The sequence below is a fragment of the Haliotis rubra genome, unplaced genomic scaffold (genome assembly GCF_003918875.1).
Source record: "Haliotis rubra isolate DU_JTF1 unplaced genomic scaffold, ASM391887v1 Scf71, whole genome shotgun sequence".
NCBI classification, from domain to species: domain Eukaryota; kingdom Metazoa; phylum Mollusca; class Gastropoda; order Lepetellida; family Haliotidae; genus Haliotis; species Haliotis rubra.
In genome coordinates this window covers 488222-508661 of record NW_025767424.1, presented here as the reverse complement: position 1 = coordinate 508661, position 20440 = coordinate 488222, and the positions used below count along the sequence as shown (strand labels likewise).

At 39.8% G+C, this 20440-nt stretch overlaps 1 protein-coding gene across 5 annotated transcripts in view; it reads right to left on the bottom strand.

Annotated features, from left to right (window-relative positions):
* Window positions 1–1028: 1028 nt before the first annotated feature.
* LOC124259091 (four-jointed box protein 1-like) overlaps window positions 1029–20440 on the bottom strand; it is a 53129-nt gene continuing 33717 nt past the window's right edge. For 4 of the 5 annotated variants that reach the window (XM_046693179.1, XM_046693181.1, XM_046693180.1 and 1 more), the window contains one exon: window positions 1029–4796. In XM_046693179.1, the coding sequence (XP_046549135.1) occupies window positions 2506–4026 (1521 nt within the window). In that variant the 5' untranslated portion in view covers window positions 4027–4796 and the 3' untranslated portion in view covers window positions 1029–2505. Of the gene's footprint in view, window positions 4797–14293; window positions 14313–20440 lie in introns of those variants that run through there. The other variant, XM_046693183.1, reaches the window with a different exon arrangement.

Below are 20440 nucleotides of genomic sequence, written 5' to 3'. Positions count from 1 at the left end.
GACCCGGGTTCGATTCCCCACATGGGCACAATGTGTGAAGCCCGTTTCTGGTGTCCCCCGCCGTGATAACGCTGGAATATTGCTAAAAGCGGCGTAAAACCAAACTCACTCACTGACAAAATAAAATATGTGACATGGAAACACATCCTTCCTCCTTCTGTTTATCGGTTTGTTGGGGCGGTGGGGTAGCCTAGAGGTTAAAGCGATGGCTCGTCACGCCGAAGAACCGGGTTCGAATCCCCACATGGGTACAATGTATGAAGCCCATTTCTGGTGTCCCCCCGCCGTGATGTCGATGGAATATTGCTAAAAGCGGCGTAAAACTAAACTCAGTCAGTCAGTTATCGGTTTGTTGTTTAACGCTGTAATATTCCAACTAGATAACGGCTTCCTGTACCAGTCTGGACCGTGATTGACAGCATGAGCATCGATCTACACAAGTCACTGCATATACGTGGACACCACTGAATGTTTATTTAAATATATAAACGATTTAATTTCACATACTGGAACTCTCCCCTCACTTCGACTTATCCGAAGTTTCGTTACATACCAATGTGGCATCTGTGTGTGTTTTAACACTGATGTGTAAGTATGTGTAACGTGGTTAGCAGGTGTAAAGCACTGTGTTCTGAGTCCATGCTCTTTGTGATACACTGCTATACTGACTGACTATGGTTTTACGCCGCTTTTAGCAATATTCCAGCAATATCACGGCGGGGACACCAGAAATGGGCTTCACACAGTGTACCCATGTGGGGATTCGAACCCGGGTCTTCGGCGTGACGAGCCAACGCTTTAACCACTAGGCTACCCCACCGCCCCCACACACTGCTATAAAACAATGTGTTCTGAGTCCATGCTCTTTGTGACACACTGCTATAAACTAACGTTGGCTAAACAGAACATATAGTAAAACAGACTGCATTTTATAGATTGCAACTATACCTTTTTTCGGATTAACATTTTGGTGCAGTGAATCATATCAATCAATCAATTTCAACAGGAAGTAGACTCAAACAAAGATATAATTATTTAAAAATAATTTATTTTATGACTTTCATCACTTGCAGGAGGCGTGAAGGAATTTCCTTCACAGAATTCTGATTGTCATCAAGTACGTTGTACCCCCATAAAGATATACATATATACAATTCTCTTGGAGACATTATGACATGTTATATACAATGACTGGAATGAAAGAGACATTTGGAATGCAATTCCTGTATTTGTACAATCACAGACTTGAGGATTACGACCCATACCACGAGCTGGCGTGGTGAGATAATGCTGTTCGGGGGTGACCAGACATAGCTAATTAGTAACAATTCGTAATTAGCATGTAATTAGCAATGTAGCAATTAGCTACAATTCATAATAACATCAACAGATAATATCCAAACATACCACGTGATGTACATTATTTTGCAATGTCTGCGTATATTTAAAAAGCAAGATAATGAGAGGTAATTTCAATTGATATTTTTACAGTACTAATTTTAATTTACATTAATTTTATTTGATACTTAAATTCGAAAACTGTAAAATCATGACACACAAGTCACATGGAATATATCGCAATTCCTGACCATGACATATTATCTGTGAAAATGATGAAATATAATATAAGAATTCATTAAATGAAAGTTATTACACAATATGGTTTCAAATCAGAAAAGAAAATTAACAAAATGTTTTAAATATGACCAAACAGACTTCGGAACATATCTTAGTCGTTATAACGACTTCTGGAGTGAGTATTTACTTATCACGTTAAAGTTACAGTGAGACTGTTACTGGGATATCACTGCACTCTGCTAATATTTGATATCGCTTGTTATCATCACAATAGCCCTTGTATCCCCGTTACCATCTAGCTTATCACCTGAAGATGAGGCAAGTGTCACGCACACATATCAGGCTCATATAGAGCATGCTGCTGCCCATCAAGAACGGCTATGTATCACACAGTCCACGATCTCGCCGATACACATTACAGATACCGTATCAGTGGAATGCGAGATATCTAACAGTCACCGAGAACATTAAATATTTGAAATTTCATTACAACAAAATCCACGTACATTCATCATGTACATTTGCATCGAAATTTGGTAAATATAAAACAAGGAAAATACAAATGATTTTTTTTAAATTAAAAGCTTTATGGTGCTGGTAATGTGCTCGCCTCACCCACAGGAATAAACTTACTACACTGCCTCACCCTGTCGCCTCACCCCCGGCTGACAGTAGGGTCGTCATCGTAACATTACCACCCATTCACGACTAGGAGTATTAGCACTTAAACCACATAGCACATATTTCACTTAGGTGCACTTTAAATTTAGGATGATACAATCGAGACACACAAAGAACAGTTAATACTGGCATACTCTAGTCCCTGATAGTATTAATACTTGCAGTATTGTACGAACTAACAGGACTACGTATTTAGTATACCCCCAGTCGTGTATGAGAGGCTTAATGTAATTATTATCACAATAGTTAGCTGCCGTACTGCAACTCGCACTGACTAATTTGGTTATAAACGTCTTTTAAGCGTTCTTTCAATATTTTGATATTTTTCTGTGGGATATCCGGCAAGGAGGAATGCAATGTCTCTTCTTCTGAGAAAAGTCTATGAAGCTCTTTTCCTATATTGTCATTTCTATATAACTTTTTCACAGCCTCCACGGTGCTTTGTTTATAGACACATAGTGACTTCAACAGTGCGGAGTGATACCCCGTGTATTTGTCCAATAAACGGTATCCATGGAAAAGTCCGGACTCGTTGTCCAGGAAGAGAAGGTTCCCCGATGGAGCTCTCTCAAGGTTATGAGCTGGATTATTCATCATTTGTTCGTTCCACTGGCGATTGAACATATTGTTGACCATACGGTCAAGATTAGCGGTCAGATAGTCAAACACAATCAAATCTGACCACTGCATTAAATCACACACATGACTGAGAGGTTTACCTCTCCACATTTCATCAGAAGGGTGAATTTTCCTTGAATTCTCTTTCAAGGGTTCGGGAATGTACGCAGGGTTTAGATTGTCCACCCATTCGGTAAGGATGACCACCTTACCGTCAGCCCACATAGAGTCTGCTATATCCAGATGGACGGCCTTCCACTGGTCACTCACTCTGTCCACTCTGTGGAGGGAAGATGGGGGTAGGTTGGTCATATTTAGAAGCTTGGCAAGGTAATAGGAGTATATCTCCCCTTGTATCTGGTCTGTGTTGAGTCTGTACCTCACACACGCTTTAGAAGCGTCATCAAACGTAACCAGGCGGTTCTGCATACGTCCACAACCCTCCTCCATCTTCACAATAGACGCAGATTTTGACTTAATCCTCCATGCATCAGAATCAGTCTTGGTAAATCCCTTTGGACACTGACTCTCTAGATCTCGCGCCCAGTGAATGCCCGATGTCATCGGGGCTAAACCCAGTACTTGATCACCATCAACTGGGGCCTTAGCTTTTGAATTGTTCTCCATAGCCGCTGCAACTTTTGAGTTCGACTTGACCTTCACTCTCAGTGACACCGACGCCTGGTTCTTGGTTAAGGAAGCGCCCGTATCCACCCTTCCTCCGGGCGACCTGTCCCCCGCGGAATGTACTGAATTACTCTCCTGTTTACTCTGCCCAAAGTTCGATTGCACCTGATCCGAATTTCTGCTTGGTTGGTTTTCATTCACATCAAAGAAAGCGGAGTCTTTTCTTCCAATATTATTTGCATTGTGCACAAGGCTACCCAGTCCGATTTCCTGATCAGGCGAACGGATGGGAATTGGTTTAGATAAAGTTCTCTCATTGTCTGCGTTCGTATCACTGGACAGGGTATACTGGCCTTGGGGTGAATCGAGTCCATGAAGGCTTCTCCGGTGACGAAGGATTCCATTTGAACCGATGAAGTTGTTGTCGGCAGGTAAGGTGTCCACTGGAAGCTGGACGAAAAGGCCGATGATGACGCCGAAGGTGAATCCGATTCCTGTCATGACGATGACCACAAACCTCATTATCCGGTAAACCACTAAGTAGAAAGCGGAATTCGAGATTCCGCGGATGACAGTTAGTTCAGATCACAAGGATGCGAAACACTCCTGTTTCCCTCGAATACGATTTTAGGAATTCTGTCCGGTACAAGCACACTCCATCACGTAACTGTCACCGAGACTTCGTCATAACGAAGGACGTTGTAACGCTATTCCAATCTCGTGTGAATATCGTCTGTTCCGGAGATCAACTGTCGTCTGCTTCCTCTTCTGTATCAGCGCGTGATCTTGTGTGGGGAAAATTCACTGACAGTTTGATATAAATACTCAATAAAGTCACTGGTATCTTTGACAGCTGAAGTGTCGTCTGCTCGACTGTTCACGCGCGTTCCAAAGTACAACACTGATGTATGGAGGAATCTAAACTGGGATGGTTTATATCCGTGCCCAGGTATGATCTCGTCCACTCAATGACAAAGGTTGACAGTTTATCACAACCTTATCCACGTTCGTCAGTTTGAACTAATTTGCAGTATTGTTATCTTAGGGCTTGTGATCAGCGGGAGATCTGTTCACTCAATCAAGTCACTACTCACACCCAAGCCGTGGTCACAACATCCCTGTATCCCAACACACTGTCCACTTCACAACACGCTGACCGGTGTGGTGGACTCTCTCACTGTCGTCTGCTCCAGGTAGCTGTCCCGATTCACCTGATCAACGTCCCTTCACTCACTGCCTTGCAACATTCCTTACTCCATATATACTCCCATCATCTTCTTCCAATCCGTTATCTGAAAAGATACATTGGAAAAACAATGTCAGTCCCACTGTGAACGTGTGAATGTCATTTGTTATCGAGCTCCCAACGGCTTCTCTACCCCATGTCGCAGTTTGCTTTCAATGAGCGTCTGCTACAAAAGCCTCCCTGAGTGTTGACACTACTCCCCTCCGTGTGAAAATCCCTACAACGCATGCGCACCAACTGTCAATTACCCCGTCCCTTCAACCAACGAACGACTGCCATTCTCTCGTACCGCCTGACCACGCTAGAACGGCCACATTAATTGCAATTCAGCCATCATCTCCCCGCCTTCTTTGCTTAGTGTAACTATACCACGGCTACCGGTGTCAATTTCGTCTCCCACCTGTAGCAAGCTGGAACTATCGTAGACAACCTACATGTTTGAAAGGAAAATATAGCTCTTGTTTTAGCCCTGCAGGTAACGAATGCCCCATACAATGACAGGCGACATCATCTCTGTGTAAGACCAACTGAATACGGCCTAATTTGGAAAACTTCCCAGCTTGGCTTATTGTCTGTTGTGTTGGATGAATACCCAGTTCAGTCTGAAGAGATTTAGAGCGTGGATCGGTTAGATTATTATCAGTAGGCTGGGGTATCGTCCATATGACGATAAGACCAGTGGAGGAAATCGGGTTTAGCGAAAAATGAGGCGACAAATCGCGGGTAGAAACGTTGACTGGATACATCTAATATTAAGAGACTCCAAGACACCGTTTGTCATTTTGTGATTAAAGTGAAAGAGGAATTTCGTTCGTTTCGCAGTTGGGAACACATATAAATAATCGTCAAATTATTTTAATTTTTAGTCAGTGTTTTATAGACACATACTTTCCTCAAATGAGAATTCATACTGGACTCATCTGCGCTCGTATCGCCAACCCTCATATGGTTTTAATAATTCTATACAACAAGTGGTAAACGAAAGTGGTTTTTGGCTGGCCTAAGATCCAGTCTATGAAATGAACACATTGTACATAGAAACCGGTTTCTATATTACAGTCATAAAATATAATACAAAGGAGTTCATATCTTCTTCAAGATACTTCGGTAATCTAAACTTGTCACATATTTTAGACTTGCATGGGCCACACTGGGTATATATATTAGTTTCAGGGTCTGTATGACAGACAATTCATTGCCATTCGTACAGATAATGTGTAAAACAAATCAAATTTGTGTGTTTGTAGATATTAAGTTATCTCTGTCCTCTAGATTGATTATGATAATAAAACACATTTACGAACGTTAAACGGGCCTGAGACCACTTCCTTGAAATTTATTACTGCATGATGGATAGGACATGTTACTAAATTTCAGAATACATAATCAGATATTAAAATTTTGAAAGGTGCAAGTATTTTCTTGTAATGTTATTTTAGACCGATTCAAAACAAATCCGTGTCAACACAAATTAGAAGATTCTAATCAAAGTAGTCGGATTATAATCCAGCATCCTTGCAGATTTGATTACATAGATTTCATTTTGCTTACTGTAATTAGCCAATTGTTTATACTGTCACTAAGTCAGTCAGTCTGTTGTGACAGATTACACAAACATTAAACAACGCGGGGCAAATTAAAGCTCGTTGCCTGTGACCTTAAACCTATTGTACAAGTGTGATTTGTAGCAGGTTAGTGTACTGAGCCCACTGGTCGGATTTTGCTGACTAAGCCGTGGCATCGCCAGTGGTCAGTGGCACCCGTAGGTCAGTCCCTGCTTAAACAAACAGTGGTCACTAATTACTTACTATTCGTTGTGTGTTTGTACACGGAGGTAAGAAAGGTCGCTAATGATTGTTGATAGATGTCAGGATATGACCCATGACACAGATTGACCTATGACCTGACATACGACAGGTGAATATGTAATCAGGCACTGAATTTTCTTTCTCTTTCACTTGAAAGTAAACAAAAGTTTATGCATAGCTTGTTTGATATACTACTTGGGACGTTTGAAATGAAACGGGGCCCATCTGAACCAGTAAATCATAAACAACTCTATTCCGTTATTATATATTCATAAACCTGTCTACATTTTACGTTTTATTCCATAAAAACACACATTCGTTAACGAAAAAATGTACACCACTACCAGCCTCCACATGCAGAGTATATTATGATATGCATATGAAATATAAGATGCGGAACAGAAAAAAAATGAAAGTAATATTGACGCTTTAAAAAAACTTTAAGAAAAAATATTTTCAATTTCTCTATACAGGATTTAAGCGTTAATACATCCGGTTGACAATGTGCTTTTCAATTGTTATAAAGTGTGGGATATTTGACAGCAAAAACATGCAAGCAATATTGCGGTTGCAAGGCCTCTCTTGATATTGCAATAAACGATTGACAGCACGCTACCCCTTTTAATGCAATATTTCGAGTCATGTGGGATATTTGAACCGATGTTAATTAATTCAAGTTTTTAAGCTCAGGCTACCAACCGCCTTGGTGCTGTGAAAATGGAAACAAAGTCGCGTTTCGTCCTCGTGAAAAACGAGGAAATTAACAACATAAACATGTTTGGCAAGCAATGTTTGGTGTTTTTTATGCCGCGTTGGGCATTGCTGTCTCTAACGAATACGTGAGAAGCATGCTGCTCGCATCAGTCATCCTGCCTCTGCATCTGGTTGATATGAACACGAAGATTACATCTGCTTCTCTTATCGGATTAATATATCTTTGATTCTTTTTATTGCATTCACATTGAAGTAGATCGTACGAAAAACGAAAACGAGATGGATTTTTTGAGCTTATGAAAATACCTCCAGTTAATTAACACATCTCACCAGTCGACGCTAAGCTGAAAATCTGTCTCGTGGCAGTTGGAGATGAAATAGCACACGTTATAGAGCTGAGGAAATTAATTTGATACTTTTTACAGGTTGTTGTCGAGTTGCCAGCGGACAAACCTTTAAATCAAGGAATATTGTCACAAAAACGAACATTCTGCACCTTCTAGTATTATTCCATGACAACCGAACCTGTCTTGAACTCCCACGAGGATGAGGATCATTATCGTAAATGTTTTGTAGAATACAACTCATTATTCAGGAGAGGTTACATTGGAAAAATGTGTCTAACTTGATTAAGAACGCTTCGAGAACTAATCAGGAACGTTTTTGTTCCGATCAGCACTCACCTTATCTTAATTACGAGAAACTGACACCCATGGGTGTCGTTGATTAAAGAGGAATTGTGATTTCTTGACGTGAATCGATTTTCATTATTGATACTGATGACACCTGTATCAGCATTTTAATTATGATTTAAAAACAACAACAACGAAATCCCAAAACAAACTCATTTGCGAACCAATCAAAGGAAAGATTATTGATTTCGGTATGAAATGAGAATTTGTGAAACGACTTCTGCATGGTAGATAGTACATGAGGCAATATTACGTTTGTTTTTTCGGATTTTATTACTGAATAATATAATTAATAAAAGAATAATTAAAGAAAATGGTTTCAGTTGGATGTTTTAAGGGTCTGAGATTAATTAACTCGGTACAAGAGGATACAAAAACTAGTACCACGGCCTGTGATGTTCGAAATGAAAACTAGAATTCGACACCAGGATCCTCAACAGTCGAACGTTCATGTTTTAAGTATGAAAAATGCACTCAAGAGAGTGTTTGAATATTACTTACGGTAATATTACCTACAATACTTCAGAAAATCTACCCCATACTACCAATACCCACCCACCCCACCATTCAAAGTGTAAGGTGGGAAAGGTGACCAACTGAATAGTGCATTATCTGGAGAAGATATACGTGATTAAAGTAAATGGCGATATTTTAAGATTACATTGGACTAATCATATTCACTTTAGTCGCTGATTTATAACAATCAATAATTCACGAAATAAACAATACTGACACCTATGACTTATGCCCATCTAAACTGTCCAGTTTCAAATATTCTAAAACACTCGCTGATACAATTCACATGTCGCAAGTTCGTTAATCTCTAATGCAATTCTTAAACAGAGAATGCATAAATTTGCGTGCCTGGCGTGGAAACCATTAACACTGATTCCACAATACAATACCATGCATAAAAGATAACATTTATCTTTGTGTAAAGAAAAAACTAGAATTCAACCTAATTCAATGAATTATGTAACAACCAGGTAAACTGTTGGCATGAACATATGGCTGTCAATTCACCTGATTGACAGAATCCTCTTTCAAGTGTTTTCCTAAACAAAAGATGCAAACATAAAAGACCTAATTGTTCCCAAAATATTGCCGAAAATCCTAGTTGCAAGATTTCGGTCTTACAGGCACCTTCTGTTGGCGCTTAGTCGCGAGCCACTGAAACAACAGCCAAGGCAAGTCGCATGGCTGTGCCAAGATTCGCCCTATTAAACACACGCGGGAACCTTTGATGCGCTGAAGAATGAGCCAAGGGGGCCAAAAACAATAATGAAATCTTTATAAACATTGGGAAGAATCCAACTGTTTATCCTCGCTTGATTGGGCGAAATCAAATCGTACCTGTATGCCTCAATTACTCCACAGGTAAATCATGAATAATTCCTATTTCTATAAACATGATAAAAGACTTGATGTTGGACTGTTCTTTCTAACCCTACTCAAGGCAATTGGGTATTAAAAATTAACGCCAAATGCTTCTTTGCAAGGCAGATGTCAAGAATCTATCTCTAACTGCTGTTGTCAGTATATAAGGAACAGTCTCTCCATGGTAACCAGTAAACATAAAATATACTATCTTCTTGCCGTGTATACTTCCATTAAGCTCGGCAAACTAAACGTCAAAGGCAGTTAGAGCATTTAAATACAACTCAGTGTTTAGATTAACTTTTAAAAACCGGAACACAACGTTGATGTAAATAAAGCGGCAGCTGGATAGCAAGGTGGTGTAGGCGTTCGCTCGCCTTGCTAAAGAACCATGTTCGATTTCGCCCACGCGAACAGTGAACCCATTTCTTGTGACCCCAACTGTGGCTTTGCACGAAAACTGAGGAGAGCGGCTTAAAACCACACTCGCTAAAATAGAACTAACTCAGTGTATCACGAACTCCGGATATGACGAACTCGAGGTTATCAATTTTGAGGTTATCAATCTAAAGATCGCATATACTGTGCATGTGGCCTCTTCACTATTGAATAAAGATTAAGATCGTTAGCTGCCTAATTCAGCATGAAATACATGCCAAAGATTGAAATCGGTTTGTCTGATCTCCCTTCTTATATTTAGTGTTATATAAATGTACAATAATAAAAGACACATATTCTTGTTTACATTAGAAACCTGAAATCAACAGCCCAACCCCCAATGCCCTACCCCCACCCCTACACACTACTACCCCTTGTCCCACCGCCATGAGTTCTCAGGTTTAGCCGCCTTATCCTGTTGGCGAGGGACAATTACATTGTAGCATTTTAAGGAAGCATGCGATTAAATAATAGCAATTTTATGTCATATCAGTTCATTCAATCAATATTTGTAACAATGAGACAAAAGACTTCGATACAACGAATACAAATTATGGTAGTTTGCCAAGTTTGATAGTATCAGAACCTAGACCTTTTCCTGCCCTTGCGGTTATTACAGTCCACTGTCAATTTGGTACAAAAAAGGAACATTATATCGTTTTAGAGTATGATAAATCTCCACACGCGAGGGTTCGTGATGGGACCAGTTAACCATTTGTTCAGTTCCAATTTCACGAAACCGTAATCCCATACGTTGATCGTATTTTGAAAGGGGACACTTCAAGATCCGCGTGAGTGCATCACGTGATACAACGCAGATAATAAATTAGTGTCATCTTGCTTGAAACAATGGAGACTTTAAACCATGAAATATTTCCACCAGCCGTGGGGGTCAGATCCTTATACCCGGGGGTAGATCTTTCGACGACTCATACCCAAGGGACAGGGTGCCTTGTTCATGCTCGGGTGTCCGCAATTTATCAATGTCAACTTAATCCCGACAGAAAACTAATTAGGACAAGCACGTGCTGTATTCCTGTCATGGAAGAAATGGTTGTAGACAAATAGTATCATATAATGTAACAGGGACCACTTAAATTTCAATGATGCATCCCCAAAATGTAGTAATTCAAGACTTATTAGAATTAATTGGGAGTGGTGCAAGGAGATGTTCTGGTAGCAATATTTTCTACTGTAAGAAATAGCTGAATACAGAGGATATCAAATGAAGTTATAAAGACGACTTAGATTTCAATGATATATCCCAAATTCCAGTAAGCTGATAATTTTCAGTATTAATGAGGATTGAGACAAGGAGATGTTCCTGTGGCAGTATTGTTTACTATAAGAAAAAAGTTGCAGAAAGAGGGTGTCAAATTCAGTAACAAAAGTGAAATACATTTAAATGATACATCACAAATTGTAAGTTAAGACCTATTCAGAATTAATTACGATAAAACAAAGAGACGTTATTGTAGCAGTATTTTGTAATGTTACTATTAATTGTAGACCGATACACACCATGATAAAGAATAAATATCATTGTAGAATGTCAATAACTGGATACTGGATACGCTATCTACTAAGCCTTCCTCAGCATATATGCATGCAATGTAGATTTCACATATGAAATACACTACTATAGATTTCCGTGACTATGGCATTGACACAAATACAACAATTTTGTTGTTAGTACAACAGCTGTGAATGACAGGGACATACTGCCGTTATATTACATGTATTATCCGCGTCACAATAACACAGCAAGCACTTGGCGACACCGTGTTATATAGGCCATCGTGAAACAGCTGATTTATTGTTAAAAATTAGTGCAAATGTTTTACATTTAAAATGAGCTGATGGAAGTACGCCCACGCTAGATGTTGAATTGATTGATGGAATGGTTAACACAATGCTACACGCAGAGTTTGGTTTTGTTGAGTTTTGTTGAGTTTTGTTTGCTTGTTGTTTAACGACGCACTCCGAAATATTCCAGCTAAATTTATATGGCGGCGGTCTGTAAATAATCGAGTCTGGACCAGACAATCCAGTGATCAAAAGTATGAGCATCAATCTACGCAACTGGGATACGATGACACGTGTCAACCAAGTCAAGGGGCCTGACCACAAGATCTCGTCAGTCGCCTCATGGGTTGCTGAAGACCAATTCTAACCCGAATCTTTACGGGCAGTTGAGTTTTGCACTTCTTTAACGACGTGCATGCGCATGTGTGTACGTGTTTGTTTGTCTGTCGGCATGTTTAAATGCCGGTAAGTGATAGCCCACTGAGATACCCCACTTACGCTACACTAACTCCGACCCGACCAATCTTTGTTCTATCTCCCTGGATACCAATCACCAGGCAGGTTAACAACAAATACCATTCTAACGTCTTCTAGCAAGACTTGATGAGTGTGGAGAAACTGTAGATAAGAACTTTAGTCATATTACTTTGTGAGCATGCCTCAAGTGATCTCAACCCTTCACCACTTTGATGAAATCCACAAGCACGTATATCCACAAGTATATGTATGCAATACTATCTTTTATGTCATATATAACCTTGCAAAACATCACTGAAGCTATATACATATATATTTGGATGTTGTCCTCTTTGCCATATGTATTTTATGTGAGACTTGAAATGGAATAAAAAATCCAAAAAAAAAAAAAATCCACAAGCACGGGTATATTCCTGAGAATCATGGCACCAAGAATCCTAAGGAAGGCGAGTCTAGGATTCGAACCAAGAATCACAGGATTCTCGCACACTTAAGCCACACCGCTGTGCACTGTGAACTGCGTCGCTTTAGACACGTAAGGTGTGTGAGTTCAGTTTTACGCCGCCTTTAGCAATATCCAAGCAATATCCCGTCAGGGGGCACCAGAAATGGGTTTCACACATTGTACATATGGGGAATTGAACCCGGGTCTTCGGCGTGACGAGCGAACGCTTTAACCACTTAACCCCACCGCCCCTTAGGCACCTAAGGGAAACTTATACTCCAAATATAAAAATTAATCATGAACATAACTACAGGAACATCACCTGTATACATACAAGCAGACATAATGTCACTAGATAACACATAGGTGAATTACCTTCTAATCTGAATCCCACGATCTCTCGAACAGGAAACACTCTGATAATAGCCCTGGCTTTTTTGAGGATGCAGATAGTTTTGTTCTAACTAAAATGGATGTGAGGTTTTAACAATGCTCAATCGGGGCCCGACGTCACAGTAACTGTGTCCCTAATTATGTCTACATACCTCCCAGGATTGTCGCTGGTACCATATGGGCATACCGAACTTGCCGGGCTCAAAAGCAAGGCACATACGACACTTAATGCCCAAAACACCAAATCAATTCACCTCATGGGGCGCCCGGCGGTAACAAAATTAGTTCCAGACCTTTATATTTTGTCTTTATTGGCATCATTCCTGGAATATGGCCTTGTGACAGAATTCTTGGAATACGTCACGTGACGCAGGAAAAACACGTGCTGCACGGAGTATAGACGTAATGGGTTCTGTTGATATTATGTTTTGTGTACGAAAATATCCGAACAGATGGGTTAGGAAATATGTTCTGTTAATCAATTCAGATATTGCAAGAACTTGCGACATTTCTTTTCTGTGATGCTAAAATGTTCTTGCTTTATGTCGGCGGCGAAACACTCTGGAAAACTCATTCCTTGTGTCATGGAATGCTGTTTTATAACGTTGAAATACGTCGTTGCTTTAGTGCGTCTTGAAGATTAAGTGCTATGCCTTGTTATTATGTACAATACTTTCACGTATTTGTAATGCATTCCAGAAAAATATGCAATAATGCAAGGTTATGATTCTATTTAAGCATGACGGCAAACACAGCTTTCATTTTCTGTTTCTGAACTCTTTGATAAAGCATTACAAATAGCAACAATAGTCCAATATTATATTAACCTCACACAATCGTCTTTCAGAGTGTAAATGTATCAGCACTTGTAAATATTTTGACTATAATCATAAATATTAAGTGAGTGAGTGAGATTAGTTTTACGCCGCACTCAGCAATATTCCAGCTATATGGCGGCGGTCTGTAAATAATCGAGTCTGGATCAGACAATCCAGTGGTCAACAGCATGAGCATCGATCTACGCAATTGGGATACGATGACATGTCAACCAAGTCAAGGAGCCTGACCACCCGATCGCTTTAGTCGCCCCTTACGACAACCATTGGTTACTGAAGATCAATTCTAACCCGGATCTTCACGGGTCTTAAATATTAAGGCAACATCTTTCATTTTTTACATTTAAATATTTCATAGCATATTATTGTTAAATGTCACAATGATATAACCGTATCATTAGAGCGGTTACTCGTAGTATTTAAACATAAAGTCATTACTAATTACCAGTCATTATTCATTTACCAGTGTTCATGAATTATATTTTGTAAATAAATTAAAACTTAATTACATTTATTTAAAAACATGCCTTTCAATGTGTCAGTGAATATTAACCTACCGTAAAAGAAACTTCAACTTCCCACGGTATTGATCAGTTCACTTCTATCTCTGTATAGACTCCCGACTGCAGACCTCACCAGCAGCCAACATGCCCTAAACTTAGTGTTTGTCACGTTTTCCGATACTATCAGCTGTAACCCCGTGTTTCCTTGTTCCGCTACAACATGGGATTGAAAACAGCCCACTACAAGACACGGTTCGATTCCACAACACGACTAAGTCAGGCACGGGGGAACGACTCGGAATGTGCTGGTACTTAAGCGCGAGGACTGATGCCACAACTAAACATATGCTGGAATGGGAATGTATACAATACTGCCTTCAAGTCCTTGGTAACATGCCGTTAACGATGTAGGGAGACGTGTTCCTCTGATGAAGTGCAGTTGATGGTTCTCGTCAAAACTATCGAAGCTCACGGTATACCTTTGAACTGAGGAGTGTTGACATTTCTAAAATGTGATGATCAACGCATCGAGAATTCTGAAACGTCTTCACGTTCAAATAAGTGGCACTCCAGCGAATGGAATTGGTCAAGTTCAGTATTAACTTTACAGTTCTCATCATATACAATGTACTTGCACTGAAACAGATTGTCCTCGATTTCACGTGTCCGAGACTGACCACTAACACCAGAACGAATGATCGTGAAACACTCCAGGAAAATACAAATGTGTGGATCTGTTCTGCAGAATCACTGCACTATGAAATCAGCAACCGGCACCATCCTAAATGGCAAATCATAAGGTTAAGGTCTCGTTGTAGAATACCAAGTTCCAATTCCTGATACCATCACACCTTCTGACCACCGAATGCTCCCAGAACAAGTGTTTGGCACCGAATGTGGGTGACCCCGATGTTTTGACAAGTGCTAACGCTGGATTCCAACGTGCTCCCCATTCTGAACCCCGGATGAGAGAGCAGAACAACAAAGAGAAATCAATCTCATTTGGACCGAGACATAGGCAAGTATCCTGCGTGGCAATCATTAGAGCATTGTACAGCCTGGGTGGAAATACGATGCTTCATGTACAGCGACAAACAATCACCGTAGTTTCACCATATTAGTACATATCAATTGACATATAACGGTTTTGTGGTAAGGATTTCTGAGGATCTATCAATAAAACTCAAGGGGTTGGAATATTAATCCATATCTTTGTACCTATTCTCACCATGAAAAATGTTTCTGAAAATAGGTTTTAAAATGCAGCATAAAAAGGCCACAAATGTTCTGCTTTGATAAATTCTCAACTTTTTTAATTGAATTGGATTATGCGAGTTATTAATGAATAAATGACAGTCCTACGATTCTGGTTTACATTTGCTTGGCAACAGCCAACGGGTCTCTGGTTTCATTTCATTCGAACTATTCTTGTGTGAAAGTCGAAAAACATTCTCAGAAGATATGTTGTTAGATATCAGACTTATGTCAACAGTATATAACTTGATATGAACGAGGGGATATGCTCTTTTGTGTTTGTGCAACATCAGGTAGAGGTTAATAATGTCATGTTTTCACACGAGGAATGGCTGCGGATCGGGTTCCTGTCTCAACACACATTACAGGATATCCCGAACACAGGCCTGGGATGCTGATAGCATCTTGAAACTATCAGTGTTAACTTTGTTTGTGGAGGTGTTTAACACAGGTAGAAGGAGGACGGTTTGCATCAACTGAAATCGGAACTAGACTGACTCAGCATCTGGGATGCATGGAGTGACGCCATATTTGATAGGAGGGTGGAATAAATCTCGTGAGAATGCATCAGCTGCTTTTTGAAGAATTGTCTGAATTTCATGAATATCAACACATACGTGAACTAAATTCCCATATTATTCTGATCTTATCTTTTGAGTGAATTGTATGAAATGACAATACTACTGCTTATTATGTCTAATATCGACAACAATCTCAGCCAATGAAATGCAAGGTAAGTAATGGAGAGTAAAATGAGGTAATCCCATTGGTCAGTTTGAACTAGCGATATCGCAACGCAAAAGCAATTAAAAGGGTAGAAAAAGACATGACTTGTTCATGTCTATTCGGTGGGTTATGACGTTTGATATATTGAATTATGAATCAAGTATTCGGAAAATTAACAGATGAAAATATTGAAAAGCCAAATAAATAAATTTCGTTTTACCACGGGTGTACCCGATCACGATTAAATATAGTGTAAACATAATATCAACATGAGAAGGGTTATACAAAAACGAATATGCTCTGTATGCGTCACTTCATGAGAACACTTTCATACCTGGGTGTGTGAATTTGAACGGCATTTTCGATGCTTTGATAAAAAACTACTTCAAGACAGGGAGGGGTGAATAGTCGCATTCTTTGTCTTACAACCGAGACATAATGTCGGGGTTGGTTTCATCTAAATATCTATCTTTGACTTTCCCTACCCTCGGGGACCACACCCTCCCCACCTACCGAGAGGGACTACGGATCACTTCCAACACGTACATGCCCAGTAATCCCACAACAATACAAGAAGCTGTGTGGCAAATCAGACAAACACTGCCTCCATTCTGGAACCTCGTGGACCGCCAAGATTGTCTGGCATGGGCGAGAGCCCACATGTAATGGAGGGACAATGCTTTGTTCCAAGAAGCAAGGATACCACTCCATGACCCCGCTCTCCCCTCAACGTAAGTTATTTGTGATGCTTTGATGAAACTGTTAACGACTGATGCTGGGGATATGTGTTGGAATGTGGTTCAGAGACCACATGCTTTTCGTCAAGGTCGTCGTGTATTAAGACATCACACATATACGTTTTTGAATCGGAGAAAACAGAGGTGTTTTGTAACTTAATAAATGCTGGGATTTGCCATTCAAAGGTTCTTTTACAAAGCCGTGTGTGGAATTTGGTACGTAAGCTCAGGACAAGATCGCCCCGCAAACAAGACCTCGCAGCGGTAATAAGACAGGAGACGGAGAAACTACGAATTCTTTGTCGGTCGAAGTAAATTGTCAATGTCGTAACTGTTAAACTATGTGGTTGGTGTAATTCCTCACACGAAACAGAAGACATTAAAAGCCTTAACTTTTCTTCAGATGGTCATTAAAGCTACACATATGCAGATTGGGTAAAATGGCAGGGACGCGTTTCTGGGATTGCAAAAATACCACAATTCTTTATAATCTTTGTGAATAACTGCTGGGTTTACTGGTCTTGATAGTTGTATGGGGAATTGTATGGTGATATTTATAGATACTGCGGTGCTTCATGGGCATATTTTACAAAATCCTTATTTGTCTTACATGTGCAAATGTAATCGGCGTGTGCAAATTCAATGATGGGGTGATATTTGCATTCACGTTCAATTAGCATATACTTTTGAGCAAAAGGAAGTATATCCTTGAAAATTGCAATTGGCAAAGGAATTACAAACATCAACCCGTTACTTGACCGAGAACAGTCCCGAAGACACTGGAATTTAAGGTATGAAATGCATCACATTGGGTAACCGTTTGTTGCTGCTTTCGTTTTAGGCACCATGAAATATGAGCATGTAATTCTTTTGTCCAACAGTAAAAGACCCACACATATCAGATGTGTTGATAACGGCAAGAATTTATTGATGTTAACTTCTTATTTTGACAAACACGACGTTTCGGGGTGTATTTTTACTCCTTCATCGGCTGAATGAAAGAACGTCGAGTCCCTCAAAATAATGAAGTTCATATCCATAATGTCTTGCCTTTATGTACATCACTTCTAAATGTAGTTTAAATGCTTTAGATGATATTCAATACCCAAATGTTAGAGAGGGTTACTTGTTTGGTTCGCTATAAAGTTGGAAACTTACAATTATTTCTGAAGATAAAGTGAACCAAGGGTTTAATACACGATACTGTCCTATGTCAGTACTTGTTTGGTTCGCTATAAAGTTGGGAACTTACAATTATTTCTGAAGATAAAGTAAACCGAGGGTTAAATACACGACACTGTCCTATGTCAGTTGAAAGTTGTACAGATGTTAATTGTGAATTATCGCTTGGGAATCCTACCTTTCGTCAGAGGTAATCCTTTCACAGTTCCAACAACGTTCGCACACCTCCCGTAAATGTTCACATAAATCTCTGTGCCTGTTCAAGTGAACTTTCTCGCAGTTAGGCAGGATACGAGCTTTAGCTGAGCGACATGATTGTATAATCCGTGACAAATGACAGCTTCATAGTCCTTTCGTGAGAATTGATGTCCGTTTCGCTGTAGCCTGTCGCTCTGCAGATCTTCATATGATAAACCTAAGCCACGGTCATCCTTTATCGCTAGACAGACTGGACATCACGTGACCTGTTAGTTACACGCCGGACATAGGTCAGACACACTTTGGGTGTAATATTATGAGGTATTACGTGTATTACACGTCACGTGATGTCTGGAGCACAGCTGATCAAAGTCGGGAAAGACAGACAGACAGATAGCAGGACGGTGTAATTAATGAGGGGATTACACACTGCAACATGCGAACATGTTAAACTGTCTGAGCGTCCCAAACAGCAATCAAACGATAAACATGTCGTATCAATTGCTTGCGTAATCGTTACAGTTTCACACTCTAAGTAAGTAGAAATGGAAACACTTTAAAATTATATCTCAAAACCTAAAAGGTCAATTTCAAATAAGAAAAATATTGCTTCATAGTATTTCCAAACTTTTGCGGAATTAACAGAAATTTAAGTGTTGATAACTAAGCATAACGCATAATATTATTTCAAAATTACACAATATGATCTGCATTTAACATAATAGTCACATCTTGACATGTCCGTAGTGGTTGAATGGTCAGTCTACGTCCAGTCAACTGCTGTCGATGACACAGGCTCCAGAGAAGGGTTGGGATGAAAACATTTTCTCACCGACTTACGTCCAGCTAAATCTTTCTTCTTGACCATTAGGTGGACAACAGCTTGATCAAATGTCCGGAGCCTATCTGTCTGACCGTAATAATAGGTTTTCTCCTGTAATTTTCCACATAATATCCGCCTGAAGCGCTATCATGTATTTTACCCTCACTTGAAAGAGGCAATTGTTGTGCTACAATAGCTACCCATCATTGCGACATCAAAGGAAGGTTCGGTGCAATTTGTGACAGAATTAACAAGAATAGGTACAAATTTAATCCCACGTGCACATTGTCACTGATCCCCTCGGACTTGAGGGTTTGATCAGAATGCATTCAGCTTGAAGGCATGAGGACAAATTAGCAGAATTACAGGACTCGGCTATTGACAGTTCAAATGTGATATGTACACGTAACGTGAAATTGACATTGTCCTGAAAAGATGCGTATCATCGACATGATTAATTCTAGAAACGTGTGCAGTTTGGTTATCGAACTTGTATTCAATTTCAGGTGTCCTTGGGGCTTCAACAAGTGTCACATATCATATCTGAAATAAGTTTCATTCGTCGTTTCAATCTTCGATTACATTTTCAATAGATTTCAATCGTAATTTGGGTCAAGCCTGTCCTTAAAACTTAACCGGGTTAATCATAATAAATAGTAAAACTATTGACTAGATTGTAGGAATTCAAACAATTATAATTTATGTTCAAAATTATAGAAATGAATTCCATTTTAGTCAGAATATGCATGTATATCAAAATTAGAATGATAAATGTCTTTAAAACGTTATTTTGTGTTGCCATTATTTTAGGATTATGAACTGCCATATTTGTTAAACTTATGTTTAGGGAACACAGAAAACGTCTATGTAACAGACTGTATTAAATGCACCTTGTCGTTTTTGACATCTGACGCATTTGAACCGTGATCGACAACATGAAATGTACATCTTACCACTCGGGCATGAACTGCGTGCAGTTTGACATGTCTGATGTGACACGTAGACACAACACACCCTGCAATACACACAACCTCACCACAGACACAAACAGCCCGATATCCTCAATAAGCCATTCAAATCTCAATGTGATGGTCACATTGCACAAAACGAGAGATTGTTGACATATTTCGATTCACCTGTTCAGGCAATGCCATATATCATTCTGCCCCTTGCATTTCCATCCGACCTTAACGCATTGGGGAGATTTGATCACGAATGTGGCGTCCGGTAAACACTGGGCTGAGGGCTGAGTTCAGGTATGAAAGAAGGTTCGGCGGGGAC